This window comes from Chrysemys picta, unplaced genomic scaffold, assembly GCF_011386835.1.
Source record: "Chrysemys picta bellii isolate R12L10 unplaced genomic scaffold, ASM1138683v2 scaf325, whole genome shotgun sequence".
Taxonomy (NCBI): domain Eukaryota; kingdom Metazoa; phylum Chordata; order Testudines; family Emydidae; genus Chrysemys; species Chrysemys picta.
In genome coordinates, this window is record NW_027053032.1 from 27,208 (window position 1) to 43,620 (window position 16,413).

General features: G+C 53.2%; 1 protein-coding gene across 2 annotated transcripts in view; it reads right to left on the minus strand.

Moving 5' to 3' along the window:
- The window catches only part of LOC122173223 (maestro heat-like repeat-containing protein family member 7), a 38,585-nt gene that overhangs the window by 19,721 nt on the left and 2,451 nt on the right, over positions 1-16,413 (minus strand). Inside the window, exons 3-12 of one of the 2 annotated variants that reach the window (XM_065579471.1) lie at positions 15,900-16,016; positions 14,561-14,640; positions 13,036-13,156; positions 12,327-12,413; positions 9,969-10,073; positions 8,664-8,793; positions 4,824-4,930; positions 3,543-3,692; positions 2,096-2,250; positions 1,589-1,724 (exon numbers count right to left, since the gene is read on the minus strand). In XM_065579471.1, the coding sequence (XP_065435543.1) occupies positions 1,589-1,724; positions 2,096-2,250; positions 3,543-3,692; positions 4,824-4,930; positions 8,664-8,793; positions 9,969-10,073; positions 12,327-12,413; positions 13,036-13,156; positions 14,561-14,640; positions 15,900-16,016 (1,188 nt within the window). Of the gene's footprint in view, positions 1-1,588; positions 1,725-2,095; positions 2,251-3,542; positions 3,693-4,823; positions 4,931-8,663; positions 8,794-9,968; positions 10,074-12,326; positions 12,414-13,035; positions 13,160-14,560; positions 14,641-15,899; positions 16,017-16,413 lie in introns of both variants that reach the window. The other variant, XM_065579470.1, reaches the window with a different exon arrangement.

Below are 16,413 nucleotides of genomic sequence, written 5' to 3' on the forward strand. Positions count from 1 at the left end.
GGTCCATAAGGAGAAACAGAAAACTACCACCACCCTACTGCTATGGAGAGACCCTGATGAAACTTTGCTACCGTTAAGGCATCCAAGCTTACCATCATGGCAGGACAACCAAGGATAATCCCTCTTCTTCAGCATCCACTAACCAGAATTCATGCCAGCTGGTCTTTGGCTGTTGAAGGGTAATCTTCACAGTTCGTTCTCACTGCAATAGCCACCTCAGTGAACTCCATTACAGGAAGAGCTCTGTTTTTGTGTTTGGGTCTGCAGTCGAAGCACGGCTGCTACTGTCTTCGTCAGCACCTTTAGCCTTCTCAAAGAAGTAGTTAGGAAGAGAAGAATTTCCTAATGCTCTTTTCACTGCATCAGAGGACTGCTGGCTGTAACAGACAGTTGTGCCGGAGATGTGAATCATGTCATTTAGCTTGCCTACTATGTGCGTTCTGGCTCGATTACAATATTGTTGTCTGGTGTTGTTTCACATCTTTATTAATGACCTGGATGTAGATAGAGAGAGCAAACTGGTCAAGTTTGCAGATGACACAAAGCTAGGAGGAGTCACCAATACTTTAGAGGAAAGAGCTAAAATTACGAGGGATCATGGTAAATTGGAGGACCGGGCTATAGACAACAAAATGAAATTCACCAAAGACAAATGTGAGGTGCTACATTTAGAGAAGAAAAATCAAATGCACAGATACAGAATGGGGGATAACCAGCTTGGCCGTGGCACTTCTGAGAAGGATCTGGGAGCTGTGGTTGATCACAACCTCAGCATGAGTCAGCAATGCGATGCTGTTGCAAAAAAAGCAAATGCAATTTTAGGTTGCATTAACAGAGGTATAGCATGCAAGTTATGGGAGGCGATAGTACCGCTCTACTCAGCACTGGTTAGGCCTCAGCTGGAGGACAGTGTCCAGTTTTGGTCACCAATGTCTAGAAAGGATGTGGAGAAACTGTAATGGATCCAGAGGCGAGTAACAAAGATGATCAGAGGGACGGAACACAAGCCATACAAGCAAAGGCTGAAGGAACTGGCTATGTTTAGTTTGGAAAAGAGGAGATTAAGGGGGGACTTGATAACGGTCTTCAGATACTTGGAAGGCTGCCATAAAAAAAAGATGGAGAAAAGTTGTTCTCTCTTTCCACAGAGGGCAGGACAAGAGGCGATGGGGTCAAACTACAGCACAGCAGATGTAGATTAAACCTCAGGAAAAGCTTCCTAACGGTAAGAAGAGTAGGACGATGGGACAGACGCCTAGGGAGCTTGTGGAAACTCCTTCGCTGGAGGTTTTCAGAAGGAGGCTGGAGCCATCTGTCTGGGGTGGGTTAGACACAACAAGTCCTGCCTCGTGGCAGGGGGCTGGACGAGCTGACCCTGCGATCCCTTCTCACCCTGTGGTTCTAGGAGTGCTGCTGAATAGCACCAGGAGAGCGTTTCGGCGTGTTCCGGCTCGACTATAGCACTGGCTAGAGTCACGCTCTCTCTCTTCGGTCCAATGACTATACCCAGTGGGAGACTGAGAGACACCCTCAGGCAGTGATGGGGACACACGGCGCTCCTTCCCTTGCTTCAGGGGCTGATACTTACAGCCAAGGGGGCCTCTCTCTGAGAGACATGATGGTGGTGCAGCGGCTGTTCCCGCAGCGTGTTGAGCAGCTCCTTTAGGACCTTTTCTATGCTCTGGCAGTGGGATGCCAGCATCCGCCACATCTCCGCAGCAACGCTGCAAAGGGAGAGAGCCAACGGCACTTGGTCAGAGCCCCGCCAGCCTCCTGCACCACGCCCCCCCCGGCACCGGCACCCTGCTGGGACTCCTTGCACCAGCCAGCTCTTTGTTGCCCTCCCACTGCTGCTGGTGCAGGCTGCCTGGGGACCGGGTCTGAGTGTCAGCCCCAGGGGAGGCTGAGGGATGCCATACAGGGTTTTGCAGGCTGGCCTGTCTCCAGGGCAAGCCAGCCTGCAAAACCCTCCAGGAGAAGCAGCAGCTCTGCAGGGAGAAGGAGATCTCTGGAAGGTTCTGCACTCCCCTGTCCCTGGCAGCGGGACCAGTCCGGGGGACCCGGAGCGCAAGCGACGGCAGCCCCAGCCCCGTACCTGTCACATGACAGCGAGCAGCCCAGCAGGGTTCTGACCACCTCCTCGCTGTACTGGTTGCCCAGCATGAGAAGGGTCCTGAACAGCTCCTTCCGGGACAGCGGCTCGCTGATGGAGTCCAGGTTCTTGTAAATGCTCATCACAGCCTCCGACACCTGGAAGGGAAATGAGGAGATGGGGGCCTCGGCTTCCTCGCACTGCTATTGATCTGGGGTGCCAGGGACCTGCTGCACCTGAAAGCCATCTGCCCTCCCAGATCCTCTTTGCCAGCCCCAGACCTAGAGCACAGTTCCCAGCCTATCGATTCATAGACTGCAAGGCCACAAGCGGCCATGGTGATCACCTAGACCAGGGGTCTCAAACTCAAATGACCACAAGGGCCACATGAGGACTAGTACATTGGCCCGAGGGCCGCATTACTGACACCTCCCCCCCGCCGCCCTCTGCCCCACCCCCACTCCACCCCTTCCATGAGGCCCCACCCCTGCCCCGCCTCTTCCCACCCCTTCCCTGCCCCCATTCCAACCCCTTCCCCGAAATCCCCACCCCAACTCCGCCCCCTCCCTGCCCCCAGGGGGGGCAGGAGGGGTGTGGGGTGTGGCAGGGGCTCAGGGCAGGGAGTTGGGGTGTGGGGTGCAGGAAGGGTGAGGGGTACTGCAGGGAGTCAGGGCAGGGGATTGGGGTGCAAGAGGGGTGCAGCAGGGGGCTCAGGGCAGTGGATTGGGGTGCAGGAGGAGTGCAAGGTTCGTCAGGCGGCTCAGGGAAGGGGGTTGGGGTGCAGGAGGGGTGTGGGGTGCGACAGGGGCTCAGGGCAGGGGGTCAGGGTGCGGCGGGGGCTCAGGGCAGTGGGTTGGGGTGCAGGAGGGCTGTGGCAGGGGGTCAGGGTGCAGGATGCGGCAAGGGCCTCAGGGCAGGGCGTTCGGCTGCAGGAGGAGTTCGGGGGGCGGGCTCTGGCCTGCCCTGCCCCGCCCCCGCGCTGCTCCGGGATGTATGTATTGCTGTTGCTTCAGGCACCGCCCCCAGCATCTCCCATTGGCCGGGAATGGGGAAACGCGGGCAATGGGAGCTGCTGGGGGCGGTGCCTGAAGCAACATCAACACACACAGCAATGTGCCCCCTCTTCCCCATGTTCCGGCCGCTTCCCGGCACGGCGCGGGGGCAGGGCAGGCAGGCAGGGAGTCTGCCCTGCCCCAGTGCACGTCGGGCCAGAGCCGCTCTAGGTAAACGCTGCGGGAGGGCAGGAGCGGGGGCTGCGAGGGGCTCGCGGGCTGCAGAAAATTACCTCGCGGGCCGCATGTGGCCCATGCGCCGTGTGTTTGAGACCCCTGACCTAGACTGACCCCCCCTCCCCCCCACATTGCACAAGCCAGAGACCTGCCCCCCAATAACACCTAGAGTCTCCCACGGATGGGCTCCCCCAGCAGGGTGTTCTCACTGCAGCTCTTACCCTCTCCAGCCTTGGGCCGGGGACCATCAGGATCTCATGCAGCATGTGCCTGGCCACCACCGAGTCATGGACGCTGGTGTCTTTCATGCTATCAATAGCAGTGCAGAGGAAGTCCATGCGCTCGGATCCGTTGAAGTACTTCCCAAACATCTGAAACAAACCCGCCAGTGAAACCATTTTTGCTGCCCAGCGTGGTTCCAGTCAGTGGCCGAGCAGCCAGGACTGGCCCAGCCAGGAGTGCAGGCAAACCCCACTCTGCCGGGACAGGGCTGGGTTACTGCACCTGGGCAGCACAGTATCCAGTCAGCAATCAGGAACTGCCGTGCATGGCAGAGGCCAGCCGGGCAGTCCACGGGGGCACAATACTGCACAGCACGGATACACTCTCTAGTTCTCAGCAGGGGCTGGCACTGGTGCACAGATGCAATGATGCCTTTTGTTGCATTAATCTCTGGGGAAGCTCCCACCACGCCTGACAAGGAGCTGGGATCAGGTTTGGATGAGCCCCAGTGCATCTTGGGATGTGGCATGTAGGGAGGCATATTGGGCTGCATTAGTAGAAGCATTGCCAGCAGATTGAGGGAAGTGATTATTCCCCTCTATTCGGCACTGGTGAGTTCACATCCGGAGTATTGCATCCAGTTTTGGGCCCCCCACAAGAGAAAGGATGTGGACAAATCGGAGAGAGTCCAGCAGAGGGCAACGAAAATGATTAGGGGCCTGGGGCACATGACTTATGAGGAGAGACTGAGGGAACTAGGCTTATTTAGTCTGCAGAAGAGAAGAGTGAGGGGGGATTTGACAGCAGCCTTCAACTACCTGCAGGGGGTGGGGGGTTCCAAAGAGGATGGAGCTAGGCTGTTCTCAGTGGTGGCAGATGAGAGAACAAGGAGTAATGGTCTCAAGTTGCAGTGGGGAAGGTCTAGGTTGGATATTAGGAAAAATGATTTCACTAGGAGGGTGGGTGAAGCACTAGAATGGGTTATCTGGGGAGGTGGTGGAATCTCCATCCTTAGAGGTTTTTAAGGCCCGGCTTGACAAAGACCTGGCTGTGATGATTTAGTTGGGGTTGGTCCTGCTTTGAGCAGGGCGTTGGATTAGATGATCTCCTGAGGTCTATGATTCTATGAGGTAGAGTGGGCCATAGGCAGGGCTCTGACCCAGATGAATGGGCTCAGTCACACGCCTGGGTCTGTCCCTTCCCCCGACTCTTAGGGTGCTAATTTCTGACTCCTGATAACTCTGCGCACAACAATCCCGTGAAGCACTGACTGTACTTACCCATGTGATATCGCTGGTGTTGGTGAACAAGGTGTCCCAGGAGCCGTACAGGATTTGCTTGTCCTTGAGGAGCTGCCGATGCTCTTCACTGTTCGCCAGTGTCATAGCTATAAAGGGAAGGGTGTAACAGCTGACCTGTGTACAGTACTATAAAATCCCTCCTGGCCAGAGCCTCCAAAATCCTTTTCCCTGTAAAGGGTTAAGAAGCTCAGGTAACCTGGCTGGCATCTGACCCAAAGGACCAATAAGGGGACAAGATACTTTCAAATCTTGGCGGGGGGAAGGCTTTTGTTTGTGCTCTTTGTTTGGGAGTTCGTTCGCTCTTGGGACTGAGAGGGACCAGACATCAATCCAGGTTCTCCCCATCTTTCTAAACAAGTCTCTCATATTTCAAACTTGTAAGTAAAAAGCCAGGCAAGGCGTCTTAGTTTTACTTTGTTTTCTCAACTTGTAAATGTACCTTTTACTAGAGTGTTTATCTTTATTGCTATGCTTTGAACCTGAGGCTAGAGGGAGGTCCTCTGAGCTCTTTAAGTTTGATTACCCTGTAAAGTTATTTTCCATACTGATTTTACGGAGATGATTTTTACCTTTTTTCTTGAATTAAAAAGGTAATTAATTTCTTTTTAAGAACCTGATTGATTTTTCCTTGTTTTAAGATCCAAGGGGTTTGGATCTTGATCCACCAGGAGTTGGTGGGAGGAAGGAGGGGAATGGTTAATTTCTCCTTGTTTTAAGATCCAAGGGGTTTGGATCTGTATTCACCAGGGAATTGGTGAAGGTCTCTCAAGGCTATCCAGGGAAGGGAATTAGCTTTGGGATGGTGGCAGCGGACCAGACCTAAGCTGGTAGTTAAGCTTAGAAGTTTTCATGCAGGCCCCCACATTTGTACCCTAAAGTTCAGAGTGGGGAAGCAGCCTTGACAGCCACCATCATTGAGGCTGAGCCAGGGAGGGGAAACAGACAGCAGGCAATATAAATCAGATGTTCGGTTAGCAAATGGGAGTTTTGCAAGAAAGTTTAGAGAGGGTGTGTGAGAGACAAGTACATCTAACAACCATACTGTAAACTCAGGCCAATAACCCCCTCCCCAGAAACAAAACTAAACAAACTAACCCCCCTGGAAGAGTAAAAATAAACCAGGCAGAAGGGCAGCAGCAGCATGGGGCTCGCCAGTTGATTGCACTGAATGCAGCATGTATGATTACCAGCCCTATGGGCAGGTAGCATATGTGGGCATTTGGCCCAAGGAGCTACTGGCCCTCGGAGACCAGGAGGCCAGAGGGGCTGAACTGGTGGAGCCAAGGAAGGCAGCGAGGTACATAGAGGAGACTTTTAGGGACACAGTAGAGTGGTCCCACCCCCAGTCTGACAGCCTCTGTGCTGCTGAGGAGGGTGAAAGTTTCGGGGAAGGAGAACATCGAGCTAGAGCAGAGGGAGACGATCCCATAGTTGGGACCCACCTTCCAGATGAAGTCATGATGTCCTCTCAAATTGAGGTAGGAACCCCAGTTACAAAGAAAAGCCTGGTAATAATAATGGGGGATTCAATCAATAGACATATAAGCAGTTTGGTTTGTGATGGCTGGGAGAACCACATGGTAAATTGCCTGCCTGGTGCAAAGGTTGCAGCTCTCACGAGACATCCAGACAGACTTATGTGCCCTGTGGTATGTAATCTAGCGTTTAAATCGGCCTCTGTATGAGATAGCTAATGTGACAGTGAATTTTAAAAAAGTCTCCAGATGTGATCCCTGGTAAGCCTGACTTCAGTACCAGGCAAATTGTTGAAACTATAGGAAAGAACAGAATTATCAGACACGTCGGTGAACACAATTTGTTGGGGCAGAGTCAACATGGCTTTTGTAAAAGGAAATCATGCTTCACCAATCTACTAGAATTCTTTGAAGGGGTCAAAAAGAATGTGGAGAAGGGTGATCCAGTAGATATAGTGTCCTTGGACTCCTTTGACAGGGTCCCTCACCAAAGGCTCTTAACCAAAGGAAGATGTCATGGGATAAGAGGGAAGGTTCTCTCATGGGTCAGTGGTTAAAAGATAGGAAGCAAAGGACAGGAATAAATGGTCAGTTTTCACAGTGCTGAGAGGTAAACAGCAGGGTCCCCCCCAAGGATCTGTGTTGAGACCAGTGTAGTTCAACATAGTCATAAATGATCCAGAAAAAGGGGTAACCAGTGAGGTGGCAAAATTTGCAGATGATACAAAATGACTCAAGATCGTTAAATCCAAAGCAGACTGCAAAGAGCTACAAAGGGATGTCACAAAACTGGGGGACTGGACAACAAAATGGCAGATGAAATTCAATGTTGATAAATGCAAAGTAATGCACATTGGAAATCATAATCCCAACTATATATACAAAATTATGGGGTTTAAATTACCACTCAAGAAAGGTTTCAGAGTAGCAGCCGTGTTAGTCTGTATCCGTAAAAAGAAGAACAGGAGTACTTGTGGCACCTTAGAGACTAACAAATTTATTAGAGCATAAGCTTTTGTGGACTACAGCCCACTTCTTCGGATGCAGAAAGAGATTTTGGAGTCATCGTAAATAGTTCTCTGAAAACATCCACTCAACGTGCAGTGGCAGTTAAAAAAGCAAACAGAATGTTGGGAACCATTAGGAAAGGGATAGATAATAAAACAGAAAAATATCATAATGTCTCTATATAAATCCATGGTGCGCCCACACCTTGAATACTGCGTGCAGTTCTGGTCGCCCCATCTCAAAACAGATATACCAGAACTGTAAAAGGTGCAGAGAAGGGCGACAAAAATGATTAGGGGGATGGAACAGCTTCCATATGAGGAAGGATGAAAAAGACTGGGGGCAAGTCTACACTTCAAACACTGTATCGCCTGTCGGAGAATAACAGAGTTCTCACTCTTTTCGTTGGGTACAGCACACGCCGTAGCTGCACTGGCGCTGTAGCATTTAAGTGAAGATGTTCCTATGCCAACAAGCTCTTAATCCACCTCCCGGAGAGGCGCTAGCTAGGTCAGTGGGAGAGGTGCTCCTGCGACAGGGGTGTGGATTTTTCACACCCCTGAGCAATGTCGTTATAACAATATAGGTCTGTAGTATAGACCTGGGACCATTTAGTTTAGATAAGAGATGACTAACGGGGGATATGATAGAGGTCTATAAAATCATGACTGGTGTGAAGAAAGTGAATAGGAAAGTGTTATTTACCCCTGCACATAACACGAGAACTACGGGTCACTTTATGAAATGAATAGGCAGCAAGTTAAAAACGAACAGAAGAAGGTATCTCTGCACACAATGCACAGGCAACCTGTGGAAATTGTTGCCGTGGGATGTTGTGAAGGCTAAAAGTATAATTGGGTTCAAGATAATCAGGGCATGCAAACCCATACTCTGCATGTCCCTAAACCTCTGACTACCAGAAGCTGGGACTAGATGTCAGGGGATGGATCACTCAAAATTTCCCTGTTCAGTTCATTCCCTCTGAAGCATGAGGTACTGGCCACTATCAGAAGACACAATACTGGGCTAGATGAACCATTGGTCTGAGTCAGTATGTCCATTCTTATGTGAGTTATGAAGAGTAGCATATAGATAGGGGAAGCTAAAGACATCAGGGGAAACTCCATGGCTTGCAGGACTAAGGATAATAAGGAGGTTTTTTTAAAAAAGTGATTTAGGAACAAAAGAAATCTTAGCAGTGGTGTAGGCTCATTACTAGATGGAGACTCTTTAAAAGGTTGCAGAAAAGGCAGAAGTGTTCAAGAAATATGTTTTCCATGTTTGGAAACCCCATGTTAGTGTATTTAGGAAGGACAAGGGTCTCCATGGCTCTTACATTTTAGCTGCAGCATGAAGGAGTAGAGGTGGTAAAATGCCTCCATAGACGATCGGCAGATCTCCTGCTCCGGATGGCACAGAGTGACACACGCCACCAGCTGGCCCAGGACTCTGAACTCCTCCGCTTCCTGATGGAGAGAGGGCGCAAAGGGAGTCACTCGCCCCTGCAGGCCTAGCGCAGCGTGTCCCCCTGGCATTGCCCTAGCAATGGGTTAGAACTGGGGGAGGCAGAGCCCAGTGCAGAGAGACTGGGGACAAGGAGAGCAGGAGGAGCCGTGGGGCCCATCGCCAGGGGCTGAGGAAAGCTCAGCAGGGACGGGGAAATCTGGTCAGCAAAGTCAGCAAACCTTGCTCCCGAGTGGGGACCCGGGTAACGAATGAACTAACGTCCAGTCTCCATCTCAAGGGCAAGCGCCTAATCCCAGCCCCTTCTCCCACCCCCCACCCTCCATTGACCTCAGGCCCAGGCGCTTGGGGTCACCTTGGACTCCTCTGCTCTGCATCCCGCCTCTCTCACTCCATCCTGGAGTTCCCCAGAGTCCTCCCTTCCTGCGCCATCCCCAGCCTGCCGGCTCTCTCCCACCGGCTCTCTACTGCAGCCTTGTCCTCTCATCTCCCCCTCCTGCCAGACCTTCCCTTGCCCCTCCTGCAGCACCTGCGCTGGCTCCCTGCTCTTCCCCACCTCGCACCAAACCCCTTGCCCTCCTCTCCAGGGGTCTGCACAGCCTCCCCACACCCACTCCCCAGTGCTCTGGCTCCTTTGGTCCCTCCCATCCCTTTCGGTGTGTCCCCTCCCACCTCCCTCCTTCTGTTCAGCCTCTGGGGGCACATCATCCAAACGCCCCCCTCCAGCTGCCGAAGGGGAGGCCTTGACACAGGGGGGATGGAGCAGCTGGAGCAGCTAAATGGCCCTGAGCACCCAGAGCAGGGGGCGTTCTTCTGGCAGCCTGGCAGGAGCTGATGCCAAAGCATCCCACAGGCAACTGACAAAGGGGGTGAACAGACACCTGGGTTCAGAGGCTGCTCTCAGGGCCATCCTGTGTAAATGCACTGACCCTGTGGAGCAGACTTTGGTGCTAGGGGAACAGCGGGGAGAGTCCTTGGAGACAGAATTATGGGGCTCGACCCAAAGCCCACTGGAGTCAGAGGACAGACCCATCGACATCAGTGCTCGGTAGATTGGACTCCTACCGAGGATCTTGCTGAGTCACTATTCTAGGCCCGGGTTTTCCCTGCCAGGGAGCGCTGCACCGCGAGGCTGCTCAGTGCAGTTAGGAGGCGGCCAGGGTCACAGGCTGCTCACCTTGCATTCAGGTTGACAAGCCATGAATTTCATCAGGCAGGTGATCCTTTCCACTGCCCTCAGCCGCCCATGCACCTCCTTGGATGCGGTCCAGGGGAGCAGGGCCTGTGAGAAACAAATTGGGACAAATTGCTGAGGAGAAGTACCAAAAAAATAGCACAAGCACATAGGGAGAAGATCAGAAAGCTGAAGGCAAAAATGAGTTCTAACTGGCAAGGGACATAAAAGACAATCAGAAGCAGCTCTATAAATGCATTCGGAGCAAGAGAAAGACAAAGGAAAGTGAGGGGCCACTACTCAGCAGGGAAGGAGAGCAAATAATGGATGACACAGACAAAGCCAAGGTGTTTAATGCCTTTTTTGCTTCAGTTTTCACTAAAAAGGTTAATGGCAACTAGATGCTTAACACAATATTAACAACGAGGGGGAAGGAATACAGGCCAGACTCGGGAGAGAACAGGTAAAAGACAATTTAGGACAGTTAGATGAATTCAAGCTGGCAGAGCCACATGATATTCACCCTAGATGGAGCTAGGCAAAGCAATCTCTGAACCGTTAGGAGGGCTGAGGTCCCAGAGGACTGGAGAAGGGCAGACACAGAACCTATCTTCAAAAAGGGGAACGAGGAGGCCTCAAGGAATTATAGACCTGTCAGCCTAACTTTGGTACCCAGAAAGATACTGAACAACTTATTAAACAGTTTGTAAGAACCTAGAGGAGATAATAGGGTGATAAGGAAGAGCACCATGGATTTGTCCAGAACAAACCATGCCAAACAAAGCTAATTTCCTTCTTTGACAGGGTTACTTGCCTAGTGGATGGAAGGAGGCAGTATATGATGATGTATATGAAGTTTAGTAAGGCTTTTGACACAGTTCCACAAGACATTCTCAGAAGCCAACTAAGCCAGTATGATCCAGATGAGATTACTATAAAGTGGGTGCACAACTGATGGAAAGACCATACTCAAAGAGGAGTTATCACTGACTCGCTGGCAAAGTGGAAGGGTGTCTCAAGTGGGGTTCCCCAGGGGTGTGCCTGGGTCCAGTACTAGTCAATATTTTCATTAAGAACTTGGTTAACGGAGAGGAGAGTATGCTTGTAAAGTTTGCAGATGACACCAAACTGGGAAGGGTTGCAAGCACTTTGGAGGACAGATTAGAATTCAAAATGAGCTTGCTAAATTGGAGAGTTGGTCTCAAGTCAACAAGATGAAATTCAGTCAAAACAAATGTGACGTAACGCACTTAGGAAGGAAAAATCAAATGCATAAAAACAAAGTGAGGGATAACTGGCTAGGTGGCAGTACTGCAGAAAAGGATCTGGGGGTTATCATGGGTCTCACACTGAATAGGAATCAACAGTGTGATGCTGTTGTGAAAAAGGGAAATGTCATTCTGAGGTGTATTAGCTTGTAGCACTGTGTCCAGTTCTGGGCACCAGGCTTTAAGAAAGATGTGAACAAACTGGGGCCAGTCCAGAGGACAGCGACAAAAGTGCTCAGCGGTTTAGAAAACCTGACCTGTGAAGAAAGGTTGAACAAACTGGGCATTTTCGTCTTGAGAAGACGGAGGGGGCACCTGGTAACAGTCTTCAAATACGTTAAGGGCTGTTATACAGAGGATGGTGACAAATTATTCTCCATGTCCCCTGAAGGTAGGACAAGAAGTAATGGGCTTAATCTGCAGCAAGGGAGATTTAGGTTAAATATTAGGAAAAAGTCTAAGGGTGGCTAAGCACTGGAACAGGTGACCTAGGGAAGTGGTGGACTCCCCATCACGGAGGTTTTAAAAAACAGGCTGGACAAACACTCATCAGGGACGGTCTAGGAATGCTTGGCCCTGCCTCAGTGCAGGGGGTGGAGTAGATGACCTCTTGAGATCCCTTCCAGCCCTGCACTTCTGTGTTCCCTCTTCCCAGGCTCTGGAATCGAGGAGACCGAATCTCTGTCAAGGACATTTCCCTCTTTTTGGAGCACAAACCACCCACAGAATCTACTTCCTGTGGCCCCAGAACTAGAACGTTGGGGGAATCTCGCTCTGGGCTCTGGCCAGGTTGGTGGGGCCCATGGTGAACACAAATGAATGCCAGGGTCAGATGGGGGCTCAGTGGAAAACACGACAGATCCTGCACTCCTCCACCCCCACCCCGTGCAGACGTTTTTCAGATATAGCGGGGGCACTTGGCCCTCCAGCCCAAGAACCTTTGTATAGAACGTACTTTGAGGAGCCAAAGGCACCAGGGGGGGAGGGGAAGAGGAGGGGGAGTGTCCCATGCTTGTGATTAAATGGAGTCTTGGTCCCTGAGCCCCACCCCAGCTACAGGACTAGTCCCCTTCCTGCCCCCACGCCTCCAGACCTCCAAGATCTTCTCCACCACCAGAAGTCTGGGCTCCTGATTCTCACACGCCAAGGCCTTCAGCATCTGATCCATGGCTCTCAGAGTCTGTGTGCAGAGCAGAGGAGACACCAGAGCAAGTGGCGTTACCCAGCCAGGAGATGAACCAAGGCCCTGGCATGTGACACCCCCCAGGCCACGGCAGCACCTGGTATTCCAGCTCACCCACTCACTTGTACCCACAGGGGACCTACTGCAAACTCCTGGCAACAGGACACCACCTGCCTTTGCTGTCCCCAGAAAGGCCACTGCATGGAGTCTAACCCACTGGAAGAGTCAGAAAGGACTGCACATTTGGAGGGGAGATTTCCAGCCAAGCTTCGGTTCCTCTGGCCTGTGTGCGTCTGAAGCAGCCAATCACAGGCCTGTGCCCCCCGCCACGCACTGGGGATGAATGTGCTTGTGAAGGGAGTGTCTGTTCCCCACTAATTGTCGGTGCATGTGAAGGAGAAATGCCTACTACTGCTACCCTATGAGGGAGTTACTCCTTTATCTGCAGTGGTGGGGCCTGTGCTTTGGTGCTGCAGGTCCTGAGCTGAAGTCCTGCCGAGGAGCTGTGATTATTATACTCATGTGCCAGTGCCAGGTTACCCGGGGGACAGGTACACGAGCGACCGGCAGGATTCCCACTTGGTTTCGGGTGGCTCTGCGTGGCCGGTTTGGGGCTTACCTTGGTGTAGAGAGCAGCCTCCTCGCCCTGCATGGTCTCTGCTGGAGGCAGGGAGAAGACGCTGGAGAAGCAGGCTGTGAGCAGGCTGGATCGTTCCAGGTCCTGCAGCGGTGGCTTCACTCTGCTAAGAGAAGAAACACGTGCGGATTGGAGGGCTGAGGCGGGACTGACGCGCTAATGTTGGCGTCAGGCTCCCAGGACATGGAAACACCTGAGGGGGCTCCAACTGGTGGGTGGCAGACGAGAACAGGTCAGGGGGCGGTGGAGGGAGCTGGTGCTGCCTTCTCTCATACCAACAGGCAGGGACTTAGTGCAGTCTGCAGCTGTCTGCTGTGACCCCACCAGGACTCACCAGCTGGGGCAGAGAGCACTGCGCTTCGCCGAGAAATGACATCCCGCAAACGGCACGGACGGGAGACTAGAGCCTGCTGGCACCAAAGTGCCTCTGAACCAAGTGGCCACAGTGCAAAGGAGCCTGCCAGTCCTGTCCCGCTGGGGGCAAAGAGACTCTTCCACCACAGCTGTCTGCACTGCGGCTGCACAGTCCGGGCCAGCAGAGAGATGCTGCATCAGCCCGCAGCAGGGCAGAATCCAGGCAGGGATCCAAGCCCTGCCCCTTGCCCAGGGCTCTCAGCCTGCTGGACAGGGCACCCAGCTGTGTGCAGGGGGGGAGGAAGGTGGAGACAGCCCAGACAGCATTAACCTCTTCACCCCCACTGCCAGAGCATGGCCCCAGCACATGCAATGAGGTACCAGGTGACTACTTGCCCCCTGCAGGACAGAGCCACGCCCCTCGTGGCAGGTGGCAGCTACGCCCACTGCTGACGCAAATCACCTCCCTCCGCCCCAGCAGAGACAGGATCGTGGCCAATGCCGTCGCCTGCCCCGCTGTCAGGAAGCCAGTGCCCAGTGGGGAGAGCCGCTCCAGCGCCTGCCCTGCCTCCCCCTCCCATTCCTGGGGAACCTATTGAGCCACCAGCGAGAGCCCAGCTCCAGCCAGCAGCATCTGCCACCTCCGGACGCCTGATGGGCAGGCTTCTGGGAAGCTCAGAGCAGGGCACCAGCGGCGCTGAGAGAGAGCCCCCATGGCACAGGCAGTGCCACGGGCCAGGGCTCAGCCTGCCCAACTTCTCAGCCACAGGGGGTCGCTGAGCTGCCGGTGTGACGCAGCTGGCACAGCTGGCAGTGACTCCGGTTGCTCCGCTCCAGCAGCACCCAACTGCCCCTCTCCCCCCAGAGCCATCTCCTGCGGGGTCCCAGAGGGGACCAGTCCTAACCCCCTCACTCCCTCCCCCACATCTTCCTAAGGCCACGTGGAGAGGTCGCCAGGCACCGAAGAATCCTCCACCATCTACCCACTGGTGCCAGCCCACATGCACCAGCACCATCACCTGCTGCCACGTGCCCGGCGGAATCAGAAGATGGGGGAGGAGCAGAGGGGGGAATGCCCTGGAGAACTGGCCATGCCAAGAGGCTGGCGTGTCTGGCTGCACACAGCACTGGCTGGGCCGGGCAGGCTGGGTACCTCATCTCCATGATGATGAGCATCGCTTGCTGACGCACCATGTCGGTCAGGGAGTCGACGGACTCGTGCTGAAGCATCTCCTGGGGAGACAATGTGGGGAAATGCCAGCCAGGCTCCAAGCTCCTTCAAGGCTCCGACTGGGGAGCAAAGCGCAGGGCCTGCAACATGTGGGCTCGGCAGCCATGTCGTCCTACTGTGGACTTGATGGTGTGCAGGGCTCCAGCCGGGGAGCGCAGTGCAGGGCCTGTGGTCAGTGCCCCAGTGTCACGCGCCAGTGCACTGAAAGGCTCCATCAGCATTAGCACCCAGGGACACCACCTGAGATCAGGCCCCCTTGTGCCCGGTGCTGCACACACACAGTGAGAGCCAGTCCCTGCCCCAGAGAACTCACGAGCTAACTAGAAGAGACAAGGCATGGAAGGGAAACTGAGGCACAGAGGGGGAAGTGACTTGCCCAAAGTCTTACTGCAGAACTGGGAGTAGAACCCAGGTGTGCTGAGCCCCAGCCCACTGGACCACCCACCAGCCCACGCTGTCCCACGTTCAGGGAAGGGAGGTGAGCTCTGGAAAGCTTTCTGCAGTGCTGGAGAGCAAAGACTTGCCAAATCTATGGAGCAGATTTGTTGCTAGTTCCCTAGTGGGCACTGACTGCAGAGTGTTGGGGCTCTGGGCAGGGAGACTGGCGTATACAGAGCGACCCGGTGACTTGGGAAGCTGGGTGCAAGGGAACAATCTACATTTCCATACAGTTCTATGTTTAGGAACAAAGAATGCAGGCCACACTCACAGCATGGGGGGCTCTAACCTGGGAAGCGGTGACTCTGGAAAAGACTTGGCAGTCAGGGTAATCAGCTGCCCATGAGCGCCCAGTGTGACGCTGGGGCCAAAAGGGCTAATGCCATCCTGGGATGTAGAAACAGGGCAAACTCCAGTTGTTAGAGAGGTTATTTTCCCTCTGTATTTGGCACTGGTGCGACCGCTGCTGGGATCCTGTGTCCAGGTCCGGTGCCCACAATTCAAGGAGAATGTTGATAAATTGGAGAGGGGTCAGAGAAGAGCCACAAGAGTGATTGGAGGATTGGGAAACATGCCTGACAGTGAGAGACTCAAGGAGCTCAATTAGTTCAGCTGAACGAAGGGAAGGTTACAGGGTGACTTGATGACAGTCTGTAAGTACCTACACGGGGAGCAAATATTTGATAATGGGCTCTTCAGTCTAACAGACAAACGTCTAACACGATCCAATGATTGGTAGCTCAAGTTAGACAAATCTGCAGAGATCTCCAGGCCAATCACTAAACCCGCCAGGTAACACAGCCCCAGTGTGTGTTTTACTCACCGTTATCTTCTCCACTAGCAGGGCTTTGCGGTCCATATTTTTTTCTGGGCTCCATGCCACGATGTCTATGACGAGGTTGAGGATGGAATTCAAAAAATTCATTTTCTGGGCCTCGTCCTACGCCCCGCAGAGATGAGACACAAACAGGAAGGTTAGCGTGGAAAGGAGCTGCCAGTGGGAGAGATGTTAGAAAGCTTCCCCCCAGTGCTGCTCAGGCTTTGATATGCCGAGTGGCAGAAGGCCATTCATCTGGTAACAGGAGTGACTATCTGGGGAGGGCAGGGCAGCTCTGTGTGAAACCGGACTAGAGAGGGAGCAGATCTCACGGGGTAGGTGTCCAAAGAGGAACTGCAACATGGGGGCTAGGCAGCCAGACAGTGTTACTGGGGGCTTGACAGAGTGGGAGGAACAGCTGGGTGGGACACCCTGACACCCCAATATTCGCCACTGTCATGTCATTAGGACATGTTTTGTACAAAGTACGTATTGTAAGGTATCATTCTAAAAGTCTTTA